The sequence below is a fragment of the Balaenoptera physalus genome (genome assembly GCF_965194825.1).
Source record: "Balaenoptera physalus genome assembly, chromosome: 18".
Classification (NCBI taxonomy): Eukaryota; Metazoa; Chordata; class Mammalia; order Artiodactyla; family Balaenopteridae; genus Balaenoptera; species Balaenoptera physalus.
The window spans coordinates 74,260,606-74,275,044 of NC_138899.1; the positions used below are offsets into that span (position 1 = coordinate 74,260,606).

The 14,439-nt window shown below is 42.6% G+C and overlaps 1 protein-coding gene across 1 annotated transcript in view; it reads right to left on the reverse strand.

The window, feature by feature from the left end:
- ALOX5AP (arachidonate 5-lipoxygenase activating protein) overlaps positions 1–14,439 on the reverse strand; it is a 71,764-nt gene that overhangs the window by 4,689 nt on the left and 52,636 nt on the right. Inside the window, exons 5-6 of the mRNA XM_082435710.1 lie at positions 4,567–4,637; positions 894–975 (exon numbers count right to left, since the gene is read on the reverse strand). Of these exons, the coding sequence (XP_082291836.1) occupies positions 894–975; positions 4,567–4,637 (153 nt within the window). The remainder of the gene's footprint in view (positions 1–893; positions 976–4,566; positions 4,638–14,439) is intronic.

Below are 14,439 nucleotides of genomic sequence, written 5' to 3' on the forward strand. Positions count from 1 at the left end.
CGGGTTCCCCAGACGCAGTGCTTTCACCTGGTGACCTTCTGGGATGGCACTGCCTTTGTCACCGCTGAAGGAGGCTCTCTGAACGGAGAGTCCCTTATCCACTAGAGGGGGCGCTATTGTGAGAGACAGAGAGAAGTGAAGCCAGACAAGGGAGAGAGATGGAGCGGGAGGCTGGGGTCAGCGTGTGGGCGGAGCTCCCAGAGCATCTTCCCGGCCTTCAGAGCCCATCAGGAATTCTGATCGCTCAGGAACTGGTGGAAACTGTAACTCAAACATTTCTTCTTCAAGTATTATCATTTATTTTACTAAAATCCAGCCTTCCCAACCCAGGTCTAGGGAAAGCACAACTGCCGCTCTGGGCGACATCTGTAAGCAGCGCAGTGGTGACTCTACCCACTGCCTCCGTCTGATGTCTGCTCGTGCATCTTACTTTCTCAGCATTCTTTCCGCCGGTCCCCGGATGATCTGTTACTCAAGAGAACTCATCACAAGGTGCAAGCTTTAGTTCTCGTCTCTCTCGGCAAACAATGAAATGTTTCACTAGCTGGAGGCCTTGGGAAGCCAGACAGAGACCGTCATTCAAGCCCCAGACTCTGCAGGGTGGGAGTAGAGGGTGTGGGGTTGCAAAGAATGCGTTAAAGCATCCTTTGTGAGCCCAGCACCGTGTGGAGGAATTTTTAAACGGGAAATCTAGTCAAGGGCCCCAGCTGTATTTCAGAACCAGCAAAGCTCAAGGAGAAAAGGACGAGGGATCCTAGTCGGCCTCTGCCCTCCCACCCCGAGTGGTCCCACAGGGCCTTAAATGGTAGACAGAACACTGTTGTGACTGATCACTCTTCCAGCTGGAAAAGTACGACTCCCCGCACGGTTCTTAAACAGTCCCAGGGGCCTACCTCTGCGTTCTCTCCCCCAGGTAGCCGACAAAGTACTTTTGCCTCACAACCAGGTACATCAGTCCAGCAAAAGCGGCAGGAACTAAGTGGAGAAAGGAAAACACCTCGTGTTAGTGTTGCTGACACCAAAGCATGCTAAGTTAACCCAATATTAATACAGTCATTATGCAATCAACGCTGGTCACAGAATTGAGCAGAGGCCTCAGCTTCTGCCAGTCGGGGCCGATGTGAAGTTCAGCAAAGAGCCTGCAGCTGGAAGAAACCTGAGATCTCTAATAATAGTCATGTTGTGAAGTAAGTCAGAAACAGAAAAACAAATACCGCATGCTAACACATATATATGGAATCTAAAAAAAAAAAAAAAAAAAAAAAAGTGGTTCTGAAGAACCTAGGGGCAGGACAGGAATAAAGACGCAGACGTAGAGAATGGACTTGAGGACACGGGGAGGGGGAAGGGTAAGCTGGGACGAAGTGAGAGAGTGGCATGGACATATACACACTACCAAATGTAAAATAGCTAGTGGCAAGCAGCCGCTTAGCACAGGGAGATCAGCTCAGTGCTTTGCGACCACCTAGAGGGGTGGGATAGGGAGGGTGGGAGGGAGACGCAAGAGAGAGGGGACATGGGGATATAAGTATATGTATAGCTGATTCACTTTGTTATAAAGCAGAAACTAGCACACCATTGTAAAGCAATTATACTCCAATAAAGATGTTAAAAAAAAATTCAACAGAAAAAATAAAACGAAACAATCTAATTAGAAATTTAACAAAAGACAGGAAAGATATTTCAGCAAAGGGGATGTACAAATGGCCAAAAAAAAAAAAAAAAAAGCACATGAAGATTACTCTCATTAGACATTATAAGGAAGCACAAATTAAAACTATAATGAGACATCACTACACACCTATCAGAATGGCTAACAAAAAATAACGATAACACCAAACACCAATGAGGATACACATTGCTGGTGGGAATGTGAAATGTTACAGTCTGGTAAAGACTTCAAGAATTTCCTACAAAACTAAACATGGGATTACCATATGGTACAGCAACTGTACACTTGGGCATTTATCTGAGAGAAATAAAAAATTATGTTCACATAAAAAAAATAATAATAATAGTCATGTTACCCTGTATTGGCATCATGGTGTAGTTTATAAAGTCTTTTCAAACCCTTCATCTAATTTGAATCCTTTTCAGATGACTGATATCATCTTTTCTATTTCCAGATGTGAAAACATGGGCTCCATTGCCCAAGGGGCTTGTGTAAGACTGTCAGCTTGTAAGTGTGTGTGTGTGTGTGTGTTTGGGAGGAGAGCTGGACTTGAACCCAGAGCCCTGCTCTGAAGCTGGTTCTCTTCAAAGTACACCCTTCACCTGTGGGCCTCCAGGAATTGCGATGCGCAACCTTTTCTGAACAATTGCTACAGTTCAGGAAAGATCTCCGGGGAAAGAAATGCCCTTTGCATTCCAGCCAAATAACCCCATGGAGTCCTGAACACTTGGAGCTGAGAGTTAGGAAACCCAGCCCTACCAGGACTATTACGATCTGGAGCTAATGCTTAACTCATTCTACCTCTGGACAAAGGGCTGATTACAGCTTTCCTACCGATCAGGAATTAATATGCGGGTGAAACAGAAGTATGGGTATAAAAGCTCTGTGAAGACCCCCCCAGCGTTATTCAAATACCAAATTAAGTGCATTAACTGAGCATTTTTTATGTGTCAGGTACTGCCCGAGGCATACCGGGTACTCTGGTCTCCGATCTTCTCTTCTCTGAAGGTCACAAAATTGTCACAATTCACAATTTGCCTTGGACAAAGTCTTTCCTGGTTGGTCCCTTCCTGGTGGCTCTGCTCTAACTTATCGGCCCATCTCTCTTTCACTGGGAGCTAAGTTGAACATGACCTAAAAGAAATCAGGGTGCAAAGTGACTGAATTCATTGCCCATATGCAGCGAATGGCGCCCACCTCTGGTGTGGACCTGGGCTGCTTGGAACACCAGGAGAGGTGTCGTGGATTCAAATCCAGGGTCTAAAATTCTCAGGTTTGAGCAAGTTCCCCTGGGGTTTGGGTTCCTGCTCTGTAAAGTGATGGGTTTGGGCTGGGGTTCCTTTCACCTAAAAAATTCTACAATCTACCATATTCATAGGAAGTGATGATTATTGAACAGGGGTGACTGACACTTCTGTCTCCCAGCAATGCCAACACTTGTTTTGGCAGAAAATGCATATTTCCAGGACCCTGAAACCCCTTCCAACCCCCTTTGTATTTAACTAACCAGAACAACTCCAGATTCACTTGTATCAAGTATCGTCTAAGACATAAAAGGAATCATCACTCCTACTCTAAGTGTAGTTTGACTTGATTTTTCAAGTGATGCCAGACATGTTTCTTATTTAACTGAGGACAGAAAGTGGGAAATAAAGAGTGAGCTTACTGACAGCCTTACGGCGCACATGATATTCCTGAAGTGGTTTCTGCTACCATCTCTCACCTCTCTTCTCTCTCACTGCACCTTATTCTTTTCCTTCATGGCATGTCTCACTCTTGGCAAAAATTTATCCATTCATTTATTTTCTACGGTCCACCTCGCCAACTGTTGTGTGCTTTACCACCATCTCTGTTTTATTTATAGCTGTGTATCCAGGGACAGGACTTGGCACATAGTAGGTGTATATTCAATGTATATTTTTATGGAAATAAAGTAAGAGGATACTTGTGAAAAATCCAGGATTTAGTCTGAAAGACCTGGGCTCCCATCCTGGCTCTGTTATTCACCAGCTGAGCAACCTTGAAAAAGTACTTTATGTCCCTGGACCAAAGGGTCCTCAAAGGTAACAGGGCGAAATAATATCCACTTTACCTACTTTATAGAATGAGTGAAGGCAATAAGGATGAAATCATTTATCAGAGGACACTAGTGGCCTTTTCTCATGCACCGCTGGGCCACAGCATGGAAGCCGGCCAGGTCATGCCGAGCCTTCACCAGACACAGTGCCAGTCTCCAAAGGGGACCAAAAACACCACACAGGGACTTCCCTGGCGGTCCAGTGGTTAAGACTCTGCGCTTCCAATGAAGGGGGCGCGGGTTCGATCCCTGGTCTGGGAACTAGGATCCCACATGCCGCACGGCACGGCCAGAAATAAAAAACCAACAAACCACCACGCGGGTTTCTGTTTAATTTTAAATCAACTCTGGATGTCAACTTGCTGAAGTCAAGACCGCGGGCTGCTAAGAACCGGGGAGGCTGGAGACCTGGACCCAGGCCCGAAGAAGGACCACCACGCAGAAGCCGATTAGCAGGACAGCCAAGTGACAGATGGCCCAGAATAGACCCCTCGGGCGCTCTCATTTAGAATGCCCTTGTATCTGAGCTAACACTGCTTAAGGATTCTGAGTCACATTTAGCCTTAAACCACCCTTGCCAGCGCAGCCACTCTCCACCAGCCACCAGGGAGCCAGCATTAGCGATGCATTACCGCAGGGCTCCGCGTGGGCACCCCGCCCGCTGAAACATGGCCTCCGGAGGGTCTCGCCTCTCCAGGGCTTCATGGATTGGAGCTGGAGGGCAGGCAAAGCCTTTTCAACAAAAAGCCTGCACTCGAACCTCCTGGTGATGCATCACGTTTCAGAAAGAGAACACACAAGGAGAAGCCTGGGTTACCTTGGCTGCAGAGGAGCCCGGCGCTCCAGAGCATGACGAGGAAGGTGGGGTACGCATCGACACAGTTCTGGCTGTAGAATAAACACACAAGGGGAAACATCAGAAGACACGTTACTGCAGCGCAGTCTGAAAATTACCTGAAACCCCGAATTAATAATCACTGTCGCGCACAGCACAAACTCCATTCATAATTCCACTGACCTTTACCTGATAAGACGTCAGAAACAGACGGTGGTGTGTGTAAAGCGGACACGTGTTCGGAATGCATCCACTCCCTTCCTCGGTGAAGCCGATCGGAGACCCGCTTTCTTGATGGATTCGCCTTGGCAGGATTCCTGCTCCCGGTTACGCCAAAGCGCTTCTTGGAAATGAAAAGTGAGCGCCGCGGACAGCAGGGCTGGGCGGCGGTCAGGGTCGGGGCAGCAGGGAAGAGGGACCGGACTAAGAAACCTTCAGGTCAGACACACAAGTCAGCCCAGACACGCGGGCCAGGCTGAGGAAGGCAAGGCGAGCCTCAAGCATTAGAGGGACCAGGGGTCGATTCAGCAAAGCCGGTGCTCACGGCGTTATCTTGCTGCTGGAGCAATGGCTTTGTGCAGGGCTCAGTCCTCTCCCCCGTGCTGGTGTCTTACACCCTTGGTCTCCTTTAAACTCAGGCAATCCTGCGAGCACACATGGTGACTGCATGCGTTTCCTATGGCTGCTGGAACAACTAGCCACAAGCTCAGTGGCTTAAAACAAGACAAATTGATTATCTGGAGGTCAGAAGTCTGAAATCGGTCTCCTTGGGCCAAAATGAAGGTGTCCGCATGGCTGCATTCCTTCTGGAGATGCATCTCTTCTGTTTCCTTGCTTTTCCCAGCTTCTAGAGATCGCCTGCATTCCAAGGGGCGTGTGGCCCCTTCCAACCTCAAAGCCAGCAATGTCTGATCATGTCTTCTTCGCAACACCAACTCTTCTGCCTCCTTCTTCCACATTTGAAGGACCCTTGTGATGACATTGGGTCCCACCCAGATAATCCAGGATAATCTCTTAAATTGAACTTAAATTCAGCTGGTTAGCAAACTTGATTCCTCCTTGCCACGTAACATAACCCATTCACATGTTCCTGAGATTAGGATGTGAACACCTTTGGGGGTCATTATTCGGCCTACCACAATTAGTCTCATGTTTCAGATGAGAAACTGAATCCTGGAGAAGTTGAATAACTTGCCCAGGGTCACCCAGCTACAGAGTAGCAAAGCCAGGATTCACAGCCTGGTCAGTACGACTCTAAAACCAGGTGTGTTACCTCTTCGACTCTACAGGCACACCTCAGAAATAGCGTGGGTTCAGTTCCACACCACCACGATGAAGCAAATACCGCGATAAAGCAAGTCACAGGAATGCTTTTGTTTCCCAGTGCACATAAAAGCGATGTTTATAGTCCAATATATGTGCAATAGCATTATGTCTAAAAAACAAGGTACATACCTTAATTAAAAAATACGTTATTGGGCTTCCCTGGTGGCACAGTGGTTAAGAATCCGCCTGCCAAGGCAGGGGACACGGGTTCGAGCCCTGGTCCAGGAAGATCCCACATGCCGCGGAGCAACTAAGCCCGTGCGCCACAACTACTGAGCCCACACACCTAGAAACCGAGCTCCATAACAACCGCAACAAAGAGTAACCTCCCGCTCGCCGCAACTAGAGAGAGCCCGCGCGCAGCAACGAAGACCCAACACAGCCAAAAATAAGTAAATAAATAAATAAATTTATAAAAATAAAAAAAAAAGTATTGCTAAAAAATGCTAACCATCATCTGACAATGCAGGGCTGCCGCAAACCTTCAATTTGTAAAAAAAAACAAAAAAAAAGAAAACCACAGTGTCTGTGAAGCACAATAAAAAGAGGTATGCCTGCACTAAAGCAAACAGCAAGTGTTCTCTTGAGTTTACAGCCTAGATCAGAACAATTGATATGCACATCCATGGAAACACAACACAAGACTCAAAAGAGGAGGGGCAATGCAATAGAGTGGGAAGGATTTGGTGACTAGGATTTCGTCCCCCACCTGACATTAACCTGCTGTTTGTCACTAGCAAAGCAAACTCTCTGGACTTAGTTTCCTTACCAGTAAAACTAAGAGACTAATAAAGAATAACTCTGAGATCCACTTAAGCTCTAGGAGTCGATGGTCTAATGTACTGGTTCTCAAGGTGTGGTCCCTGGATCAGCCACATCAGAATCACCACGGAACTTGTTGAAAATGCAAATGTTAATGCCTTCCTTGGACCTAAGGAATTAAAAACTCTGAGGGTGGGCCCAGCAAGAGTTTTAACAGCCCTCCAGGTGATTCTGATACATACTCAAGTCTGAGAACCACTGGTCTAAGGTAATTCGAACTGTATAGGTAAAAGCAAAGATGCAATTTTCAAATTACATTTGGCCTTTTATCCAAATTCCTTCCTTGGATTCTTCATCTGGATCCTTCCTGATCTGGTTCTCATAAAGTTCCTCCTAAAAATCAGCCTTGAAGCCTCGTTCAAACCGATAGGATCTCACGATTCAGTTGGTACCACTGAGAGCCCTGGAATGACCAGCCCTTGGTCAGTCCCCTGCAGAGAACCCAGAGAGGTTGGGTCACGGGGGCCTTCAGATCTTTCTGATGGTCAAAAAATCCTTTACCAGAGAAGTCAACAAATGGAAAAGGTAAGAAACCAATGTACCCTGTCCTGGATAGACACAGGAGAGCCAGAAGAGCCCTGCTGACCTTGCTGGGGACAATGGATACCCAGGATTTCCATTGATCTATGGACACAGTAAGAACTCCAAAGGGCGGGAGTTCCTTACAAATCTGCCATTTGGGGTGAAGCACTTAGTGAGTAAACAAGCCCCAAAGTGATAACTGTAGCAGCCGCTAAGCAAATGCATCACATCTATTCTTACACCTCATTAGAGACACAAAACTGCAGCCTCAAGACTCAGAGAAGATCCATCTCCCAGTTCCAGAAAACTAGAGAGAAAATTCCCTTTTATTTAGTTGAATAATGTTCCATGTCTGATGGGATCTAATACCTGACACTCAAACAGTTTGAAAATCTATTAATATCAAAGCTCTCCCCTGCTTCCTCTCATTCTCATGCTTCTGTTTTGTTTTGAAGTTGTGATTTTGTCTGGGTGATGCAAAATTATAAAAAATTCTTTATTGTCCAAGGAATGTGCTCATAGAGAGAAGTGTCTAGTGATGTGACATTAGATCAGCCATTCAATCATTCCTGCCTCTTATATCAAGTCACCATGGGCCCTGGTACAACACAGTCGGCCTGAAATTGAACGAAACTCTCCCAACTCTAAGAAAACGGGCTCTTCTCTGGATTTCCAGAATACGCCCAGAGTCCTAACCCCCATTCTGGCTCAAGCCGGTCCCTCTCCTCATCCAGGATCTCTGACACATCTTCCATCCACGGCTTCATGCACACATGCCTCTCCTCGCCAGAGGGCCGCTGCTGGGCTGAACTCAAACAGCTTTTGTCCTTTGGTCAGTGATGCGGCTGCCTTTAGGGACCTTAGAGGTCACTCGTGTGGTCCCTAAAGTCACAAAGCCTGGGTCCCACTCGGGGCTGCCACTTTTTTTTTTTTCAGTATTAAAATGTTTAATTTTATATTGTCTTTACCACCTTTAATCTTCTTTTTTTAAACATCTTTATTAGAGTATAATTGCTTTACAATGGTGTGTTAGTTTCCGCTTTATAACAAAGTGAATCAGCTATACATATACATATATCCCCATAACTCCTCCCTCTTGCGTCTCCCTCCCACCCTCCCTATCCCACCCCTCTAGGTGGTCACAAAGCACCGAGCTGATCTCCCTGTGCTATGCGGCTGCTTCCCACTAGCTATCTATTTTACATTTGGTAGTGTATATATGTCCATGCCACTCTCTCACTTCGTCCCAGCTTACCCTTCCCCCTCCCCATGTCCTCAAGTCCATTCTCTATGTCTGCGTCTTTATTCCTGTCCTGCCCCTAAATTCTTCATAACCTTTTTTTTTTTTAGATTCCATATATATGTGTTAACATACAGTATTTGTTTTTCTCTTTCTGACTTACTTCACTCTGTATGACGGACTCTAGGTCCATCCACCTCACTACAAATAACTCAATTTCGTTTTGTTTTATGGCTGAGTAATATTCCATTGTACATATGTGCCACATCTTCTTTATCCATTCATCTGTCGATGGACACTTAGGTTGCTTCCATGTCCTGGCTATTGTAAATAGAGCTGCAATGAACATTGTGGTACATGACCCTTTTTGAATTATGGTTTTCTCAGGGTATATGCCCAGTAGTGGGATTGCTGGGTCATATGGTAGTTCTATTTTTAGTATTTTAGGGAACCGCCATAATGTTCTCCATAGTAGCTGTATCAATTTACATTCCCACCAACAGTGCAAGAGGGTTCCCTTTTCTCCACACCCGCTCCAGCATTTGTTGTTTGTAGATTTTCTGATGATGGCCATTCTAACTGGTGTGAGGGGATACCTCATTGTAGTTTTGATTTGCATTTCTCTAATGATTAGTGATGCTGAGCATTCTTTCATGTGTTTGTTGGCAATCTGTATATCTTCTTTGGAGAAATGTCTATTTAGGTCTTCTGCCCATTTTTGGATTGGGTTGTTTGTTTTTTTTGAAATTGAGCTGCATGAGCTGCTTGTAAATTTTGAAGATTAATCCTTTGTCAACTGCTTCAAAATATATGCAAATATTTTCTCCCATTCTGCGGGTTGTCTTTTCATCTTGTTTATGGTTTCCTTTGCTGTGCAAAAGCTTTTAAGTTTCATTAGGTCCCATTTGTTTATTTTTGTTTTTATTTCCATTTCTCTAGGAGGCGGGTCAAAAAGGATCTTGCTGTGATTTATATCATAGAGTGTTCTGCCTATGTTTTCCTCTAAGAGTTTGATAGTGTCTGGCTTACATTTAGGTCTTTAATCCATTTTGAGTTTATTTTTGTGTATGATGTTAGGGAGTGTTCTAATTTCATTCTTTTACATGTAGTTGTCTAGTTTTCCCAGCACCACTTATTGAAGAGGCTGTCTTTTCTCCATTGTATATTCTTGCCTCCTTTATCAAAGATAAGGTGACCATAGGTGCATGAGTTTATCTCTGGGCTTTCTATCCTGTTCCATTGATCTATATTTCTGGTTTTGTGCCAGTACCATACTGTCTTGATTACTGTAGCTTTGTAGTATAGTCTGAAGTCCAGGAGCCTGATTCTTCCAGCTCCATTTTTCTTTCTCAAGATTGCTTTGGTTATTTACGGTCTTTTGTGTTTCCAAACAAATTGTGGAATTTTTTGTTCTAATTCTGTGAAAAATGCCATTGGTAGTTTGATAGGGATTGCAATGAATCTGTAGATTGCTTTGGGTAGTATAGTCATTTTCACAATGTTGATTCTTCCAATCCAAGAATATGGTATATCTCTCCATCTGTTTGTATCGTTTTTAATTTCTTTCATCAGTATCTTATAGTTTTCTGCATACAGGTCTTTTGTCTCCTTAGATAGGTTTATTCCTAGGTATTTTATTCTTTTTGTTGTAATGGTAAATGGGAGCATTTCCTTAATTTCTTGTTCAGATTTTTCATCATTAGTGTATAGGAATGCAAGAGATTTCTGTGCATTAATTTTGTATCCTGCTACTTCACCAAATTCATTGATTAGCTCTAGTAGTTTTCTGGTAGCGTCTTTACGATTCTCTATGTATAGTATCAAGTCATCTGCAAACAGTGACAGTCTACTTCTTCTTTGCCGATTTGGATACCTTTTATTTCTTTTTCTTCTCTCATTGCTGTGGCTAAAACTTCCAAAACTATGTTGAATAATAGTGCTGAGAGTGGGCAACCTTGTCTTGTTCCTGATCTTAGTGGAAATGGTTTCAGTTTTTCACCATTGAGAACGATGTTGGCTGTGGGTTTGTTATATATGGCCTTTATTATGTTGAGGTAAGTTCCCTCTATGCCTACTTTCTGGAGGGTTTTTATCATAAACAGGTGTTGAATTTTGTCAAAAGCTTTTTCTGCATCTATTGAGATGATCATATGGTTTTTCTCCTTCAATTTGTTAATATGGTTTATCACATTGATTTGCGTATATTGAAGAATCCTTGCATTCCTGGGATAAACCCCACTTGATCATGGTGTATGATCCTTCTAATGTGCTGTTGGATTCTGTTTGCTCATATTTTGTTGAGGATTTTTGCATCTATGTTCATCAGTGATACTGGCCTGTAGTTTTCTTTCTTTGTGACATCTTTGTCTGGTTTTGGTATCAGGGGGTGATGGTGGCCTCATAGAATGAGTTTGGGAGTGTTCCTCCCTCTGCTAGATTTTGGAAGAGTTTGAGAAGGATAGATGTTAGCCCTTCTATAAATGTTTGATAGAATTCACCTGTGAAGCCATCTGGTCCTGGGCTTTTGTTTGTTGGAAGATTTTTAATCACAGTCTCAATTTCAGTGCTTGTGATTGGTCTGTTTATATTTTCTACTTCTTCCTGGTTCAGTCTCAGAAGGTTGTGCTTTTCTAAAAATTTGTCCATTTCTTCCAGGTTGTCCATTTTGTTGGCATATAGTTGCTTGTAGTAATCTCTCATGATCCTTTGTATTTCTGCAGTGTCAGTTGTTACTTCTGCTTTTTCATTTCTAATTCTATTGATTTGAGTCTTCTCCCTTTTTTTCTTGATGAGTCTGGTTAATGGTTTATCAATTTTGTTTATCTTCTCAAAGAACCAGCTTTTAGTTTTATTGATCTTTGCTACTGTTTCCTTCTTTTCTTTTTCATTTATTGCTGATCTGATCTTTATGATTTCTTTCCTTCTGCTAACTTTGGGAGTTTTTTGTTCTTCTTTCTCTAATTGCTTTAGGTGTAAGGTTAGGTTGTTTCTTTGAGATGTTTCTTGTTCCTTGAGGTAGGATTGCTATAAACTTCCCTCTTAGAACTGCTTTTGCTGCATCCCATAGGTTTTGGGTCGTTGAGTTTTGTCATTTGTTTCTAGGTATTTTTTGATTTCCTCTTTGATTTCTTCAGTGATCTCTTGGTTATTTAGTAGTGTGTTGTTTAGCCTCCATGTGTTTGTATTTTTTACAGGTTTTTTCCTGTAATTGATATCTAGTCTCATAGCGTGTGGTCAGAAAAGATACTTGATACAATTTCTATTTTCTTAAATTTACCAAGGCTTGATTTGTGACCCAAGATATGATCTATCCTGGAGAATGTTCCTTGAGCACTTGAGAAGAAAGTGTATTCTGTTGTTTTTGGATGGAATGTTCTACAAATATCAATTAAGTCCACCTTGTTTAATGTGTCATTTAAAGCTTGTGTTTCCTTATTTATTTTCATTTTGGATGATCTGTCCATTGGTGAAAGTGGGGTGTTAAAGTCCCCTACTATGACTGTGTTACTGTCGATTTCCCCTTTTATGGCTGTTAGCATTTGCCTTATGTGTTGAGTTGCTCCTATGTTGGGTGCATAAATATTTAGAATTGTTATATCTTCTTCTTGGATTGATCCCTTGATCATTATGTAGTGTCCTTCTTTTTCTCTTGTAATAGTCTTTAAAGTCTATTTTGTCTGATATGAGAATTGCTACTGCAGCTTTCTTTTAATGTCCATTTGCATAGAATATCTTTTTCCATCCCCTCACTTTCAGTCTGTATGTGTCCCTAAGTCTGAAGTGGGTCTCTTGTAGACAGCATATGTACAGGTCTTGCTTTTGTATCCATTCAGCCAGTCTATGTCTTTTGGTTGGAGCATTTAATCCATTTACATTTAAGGTAATTATTGATATGTATGTTCCTATTACCATTTTCTTAATTGTTTTGGGTTTGTTATTGTGTATCTTTTCCTTCTCTTGTGTTTCCTGCCTAGAGAAGTTCCTTTAGCATTTGTTGTAAATCTGGTTTGGTGGTGCTGAATTCTCTTAGCTTTTGCTTGCCTGTAAAGTTTTAATTTCTCTGTCGAATCTGAATGAGATCCTTGCTGGGTAGAGTAATCTTGGTTGTAGGTTTTTCCCTTTCATCACTTTAAATATGTCCTGCCACTCCCTTCTGGCTTGCAGAGTTTCTGCTGAAAGATCAGCTGTTAACCTTATAGGGATTCCCTTGTATGTTATTTGTTGTTTTTCCCTTGCTGCTTTTAATATTTTTTCTTTGTATTTAATTTTTGATAGGTTGATTAATATGTGTCTCAGTGTGTTTCTCCTTGGATTTATCCTGTATGGCACTCTCTGCACTTCCTGGACTTGGCTATTTCCTTTCCCATATTAGGGAAATTTTCAGCTATAATCTCTTCAAATATTTTCTCAGTCCCTTTCTCTCTTCTTCTTCTGGGACCCCTATAATTTGAATGTTGGTGCGTTTAATGTTGTCCCAGAGTTATCTGAGACTGTCCTCAATTCTTTTCATTCTTTTTTCTTTATTCTTCTCTGTGGTAGTTATTTCCACTATTTTATCTTCCAGGTCACTTATCTGTTCTTCTGCCTCAGTTATCCTGCTGTTGATACCTTCTAGAGAATTTTAAATTTCATTTATTGTGTTGTTCATCATTGTTTGTTTGCTCTTTAGTTCTTCTAGGTCCTTGTTAAACGTTTCTTTTATTTTCTCCATTCTATTTCCAAGATTTTGGATCATCTTTACTATCATTACTCTGAATTCTTTTTCAGGTAAACTGCCTATTTTCTCTTCATTTGTTTGGTCTGGTGGGTTTTTACCTTGTTCCTTCATCTGCTGTGTGTTTCTCTGTCTTCTCATTTTGCTTATCTTACTGTGTTTGGGGTCTCCTTTACGCAGGCTGCAGGTTTGTAGTTCCTGTTGTTTTTGGTTTCTGTCCCCAGTGGCTAAGGGTGGTTCAGTGGGTTGTGTAGGCTTCCTGGTGGAGGGGACTGTTGCCTGTGTTCTGGTGGATGAGGCTGGATCTTGTCTTTCTGGTGGGCAGGATCATATCCGGTGGTGTGTTTTGGGGTGCCTGTGACCTTATTATGATTTTAGACAGCCTCTCTGCTAATGGGTGGGGTTGTATTTCTGTCTTGCTAGTTGTTTGGCATAGGGTGTCCAGCACTGTAGCTTGCTCGTCATTAAGTGGAGCTGGGTCTTAGCATTGAGATGGAGATCTCTGGGAGAGCTTTCACTGTTTGATATTACGTGGAGCCGGGAGGTGTCTGTTGGACCAATGTCCTGAACTCGGCTCTACCACCTCAGAGGCACAGGCCTGACACCCAGACGGAGCACCAAGACCCTGTCAGCCACACAGCTCAGAAGAAAAGGAAGAAAAAAAAAAATAAATAAATAAAATAAAATAAAGTTATTAAAATACAAAATAAGAAATAATTATTAAAAATTTTTAAAAATTGAAAAGTAATAAAAAGATGAAAAAAAAAAGAAAGAAGAGAGCAATCAAACCAAAAAACAAATCCACCAATGATAACAAGTGCTAAAAACTATACAAAAAAAAAAAAAAAAAAAAAAAAAAAAAGGACAGACAGAACCCTAGGACAAATGGTAAAAGCAAAGCTATACAGACAAAACCACACAAAGAAGCATGCACATACACATTCACAAAAAGAGAAAAAGGAAAAATATATATATATCGTTGCTCCCAAAGTCCACCGCCTCAATTTTGGGATGATTCATTGTCTATTCAGGTATTCCACAGATGTAGGGTACATCAAATTGATTGTGGAGATTTAATCCGCTGCTCCTAAGGCTGCTGGGAGAGATTTCCCTTTCTCTTCTTTGTTCGCACAGCTCCTGGGGTTCAGCTTTGGATGTGGCCCCGCCTCTGCGTGTAGGTCGCCTGCGGGCATCTGTTCCCCGCTCAGGTCGGGGTTAAAGGAGTATTTGA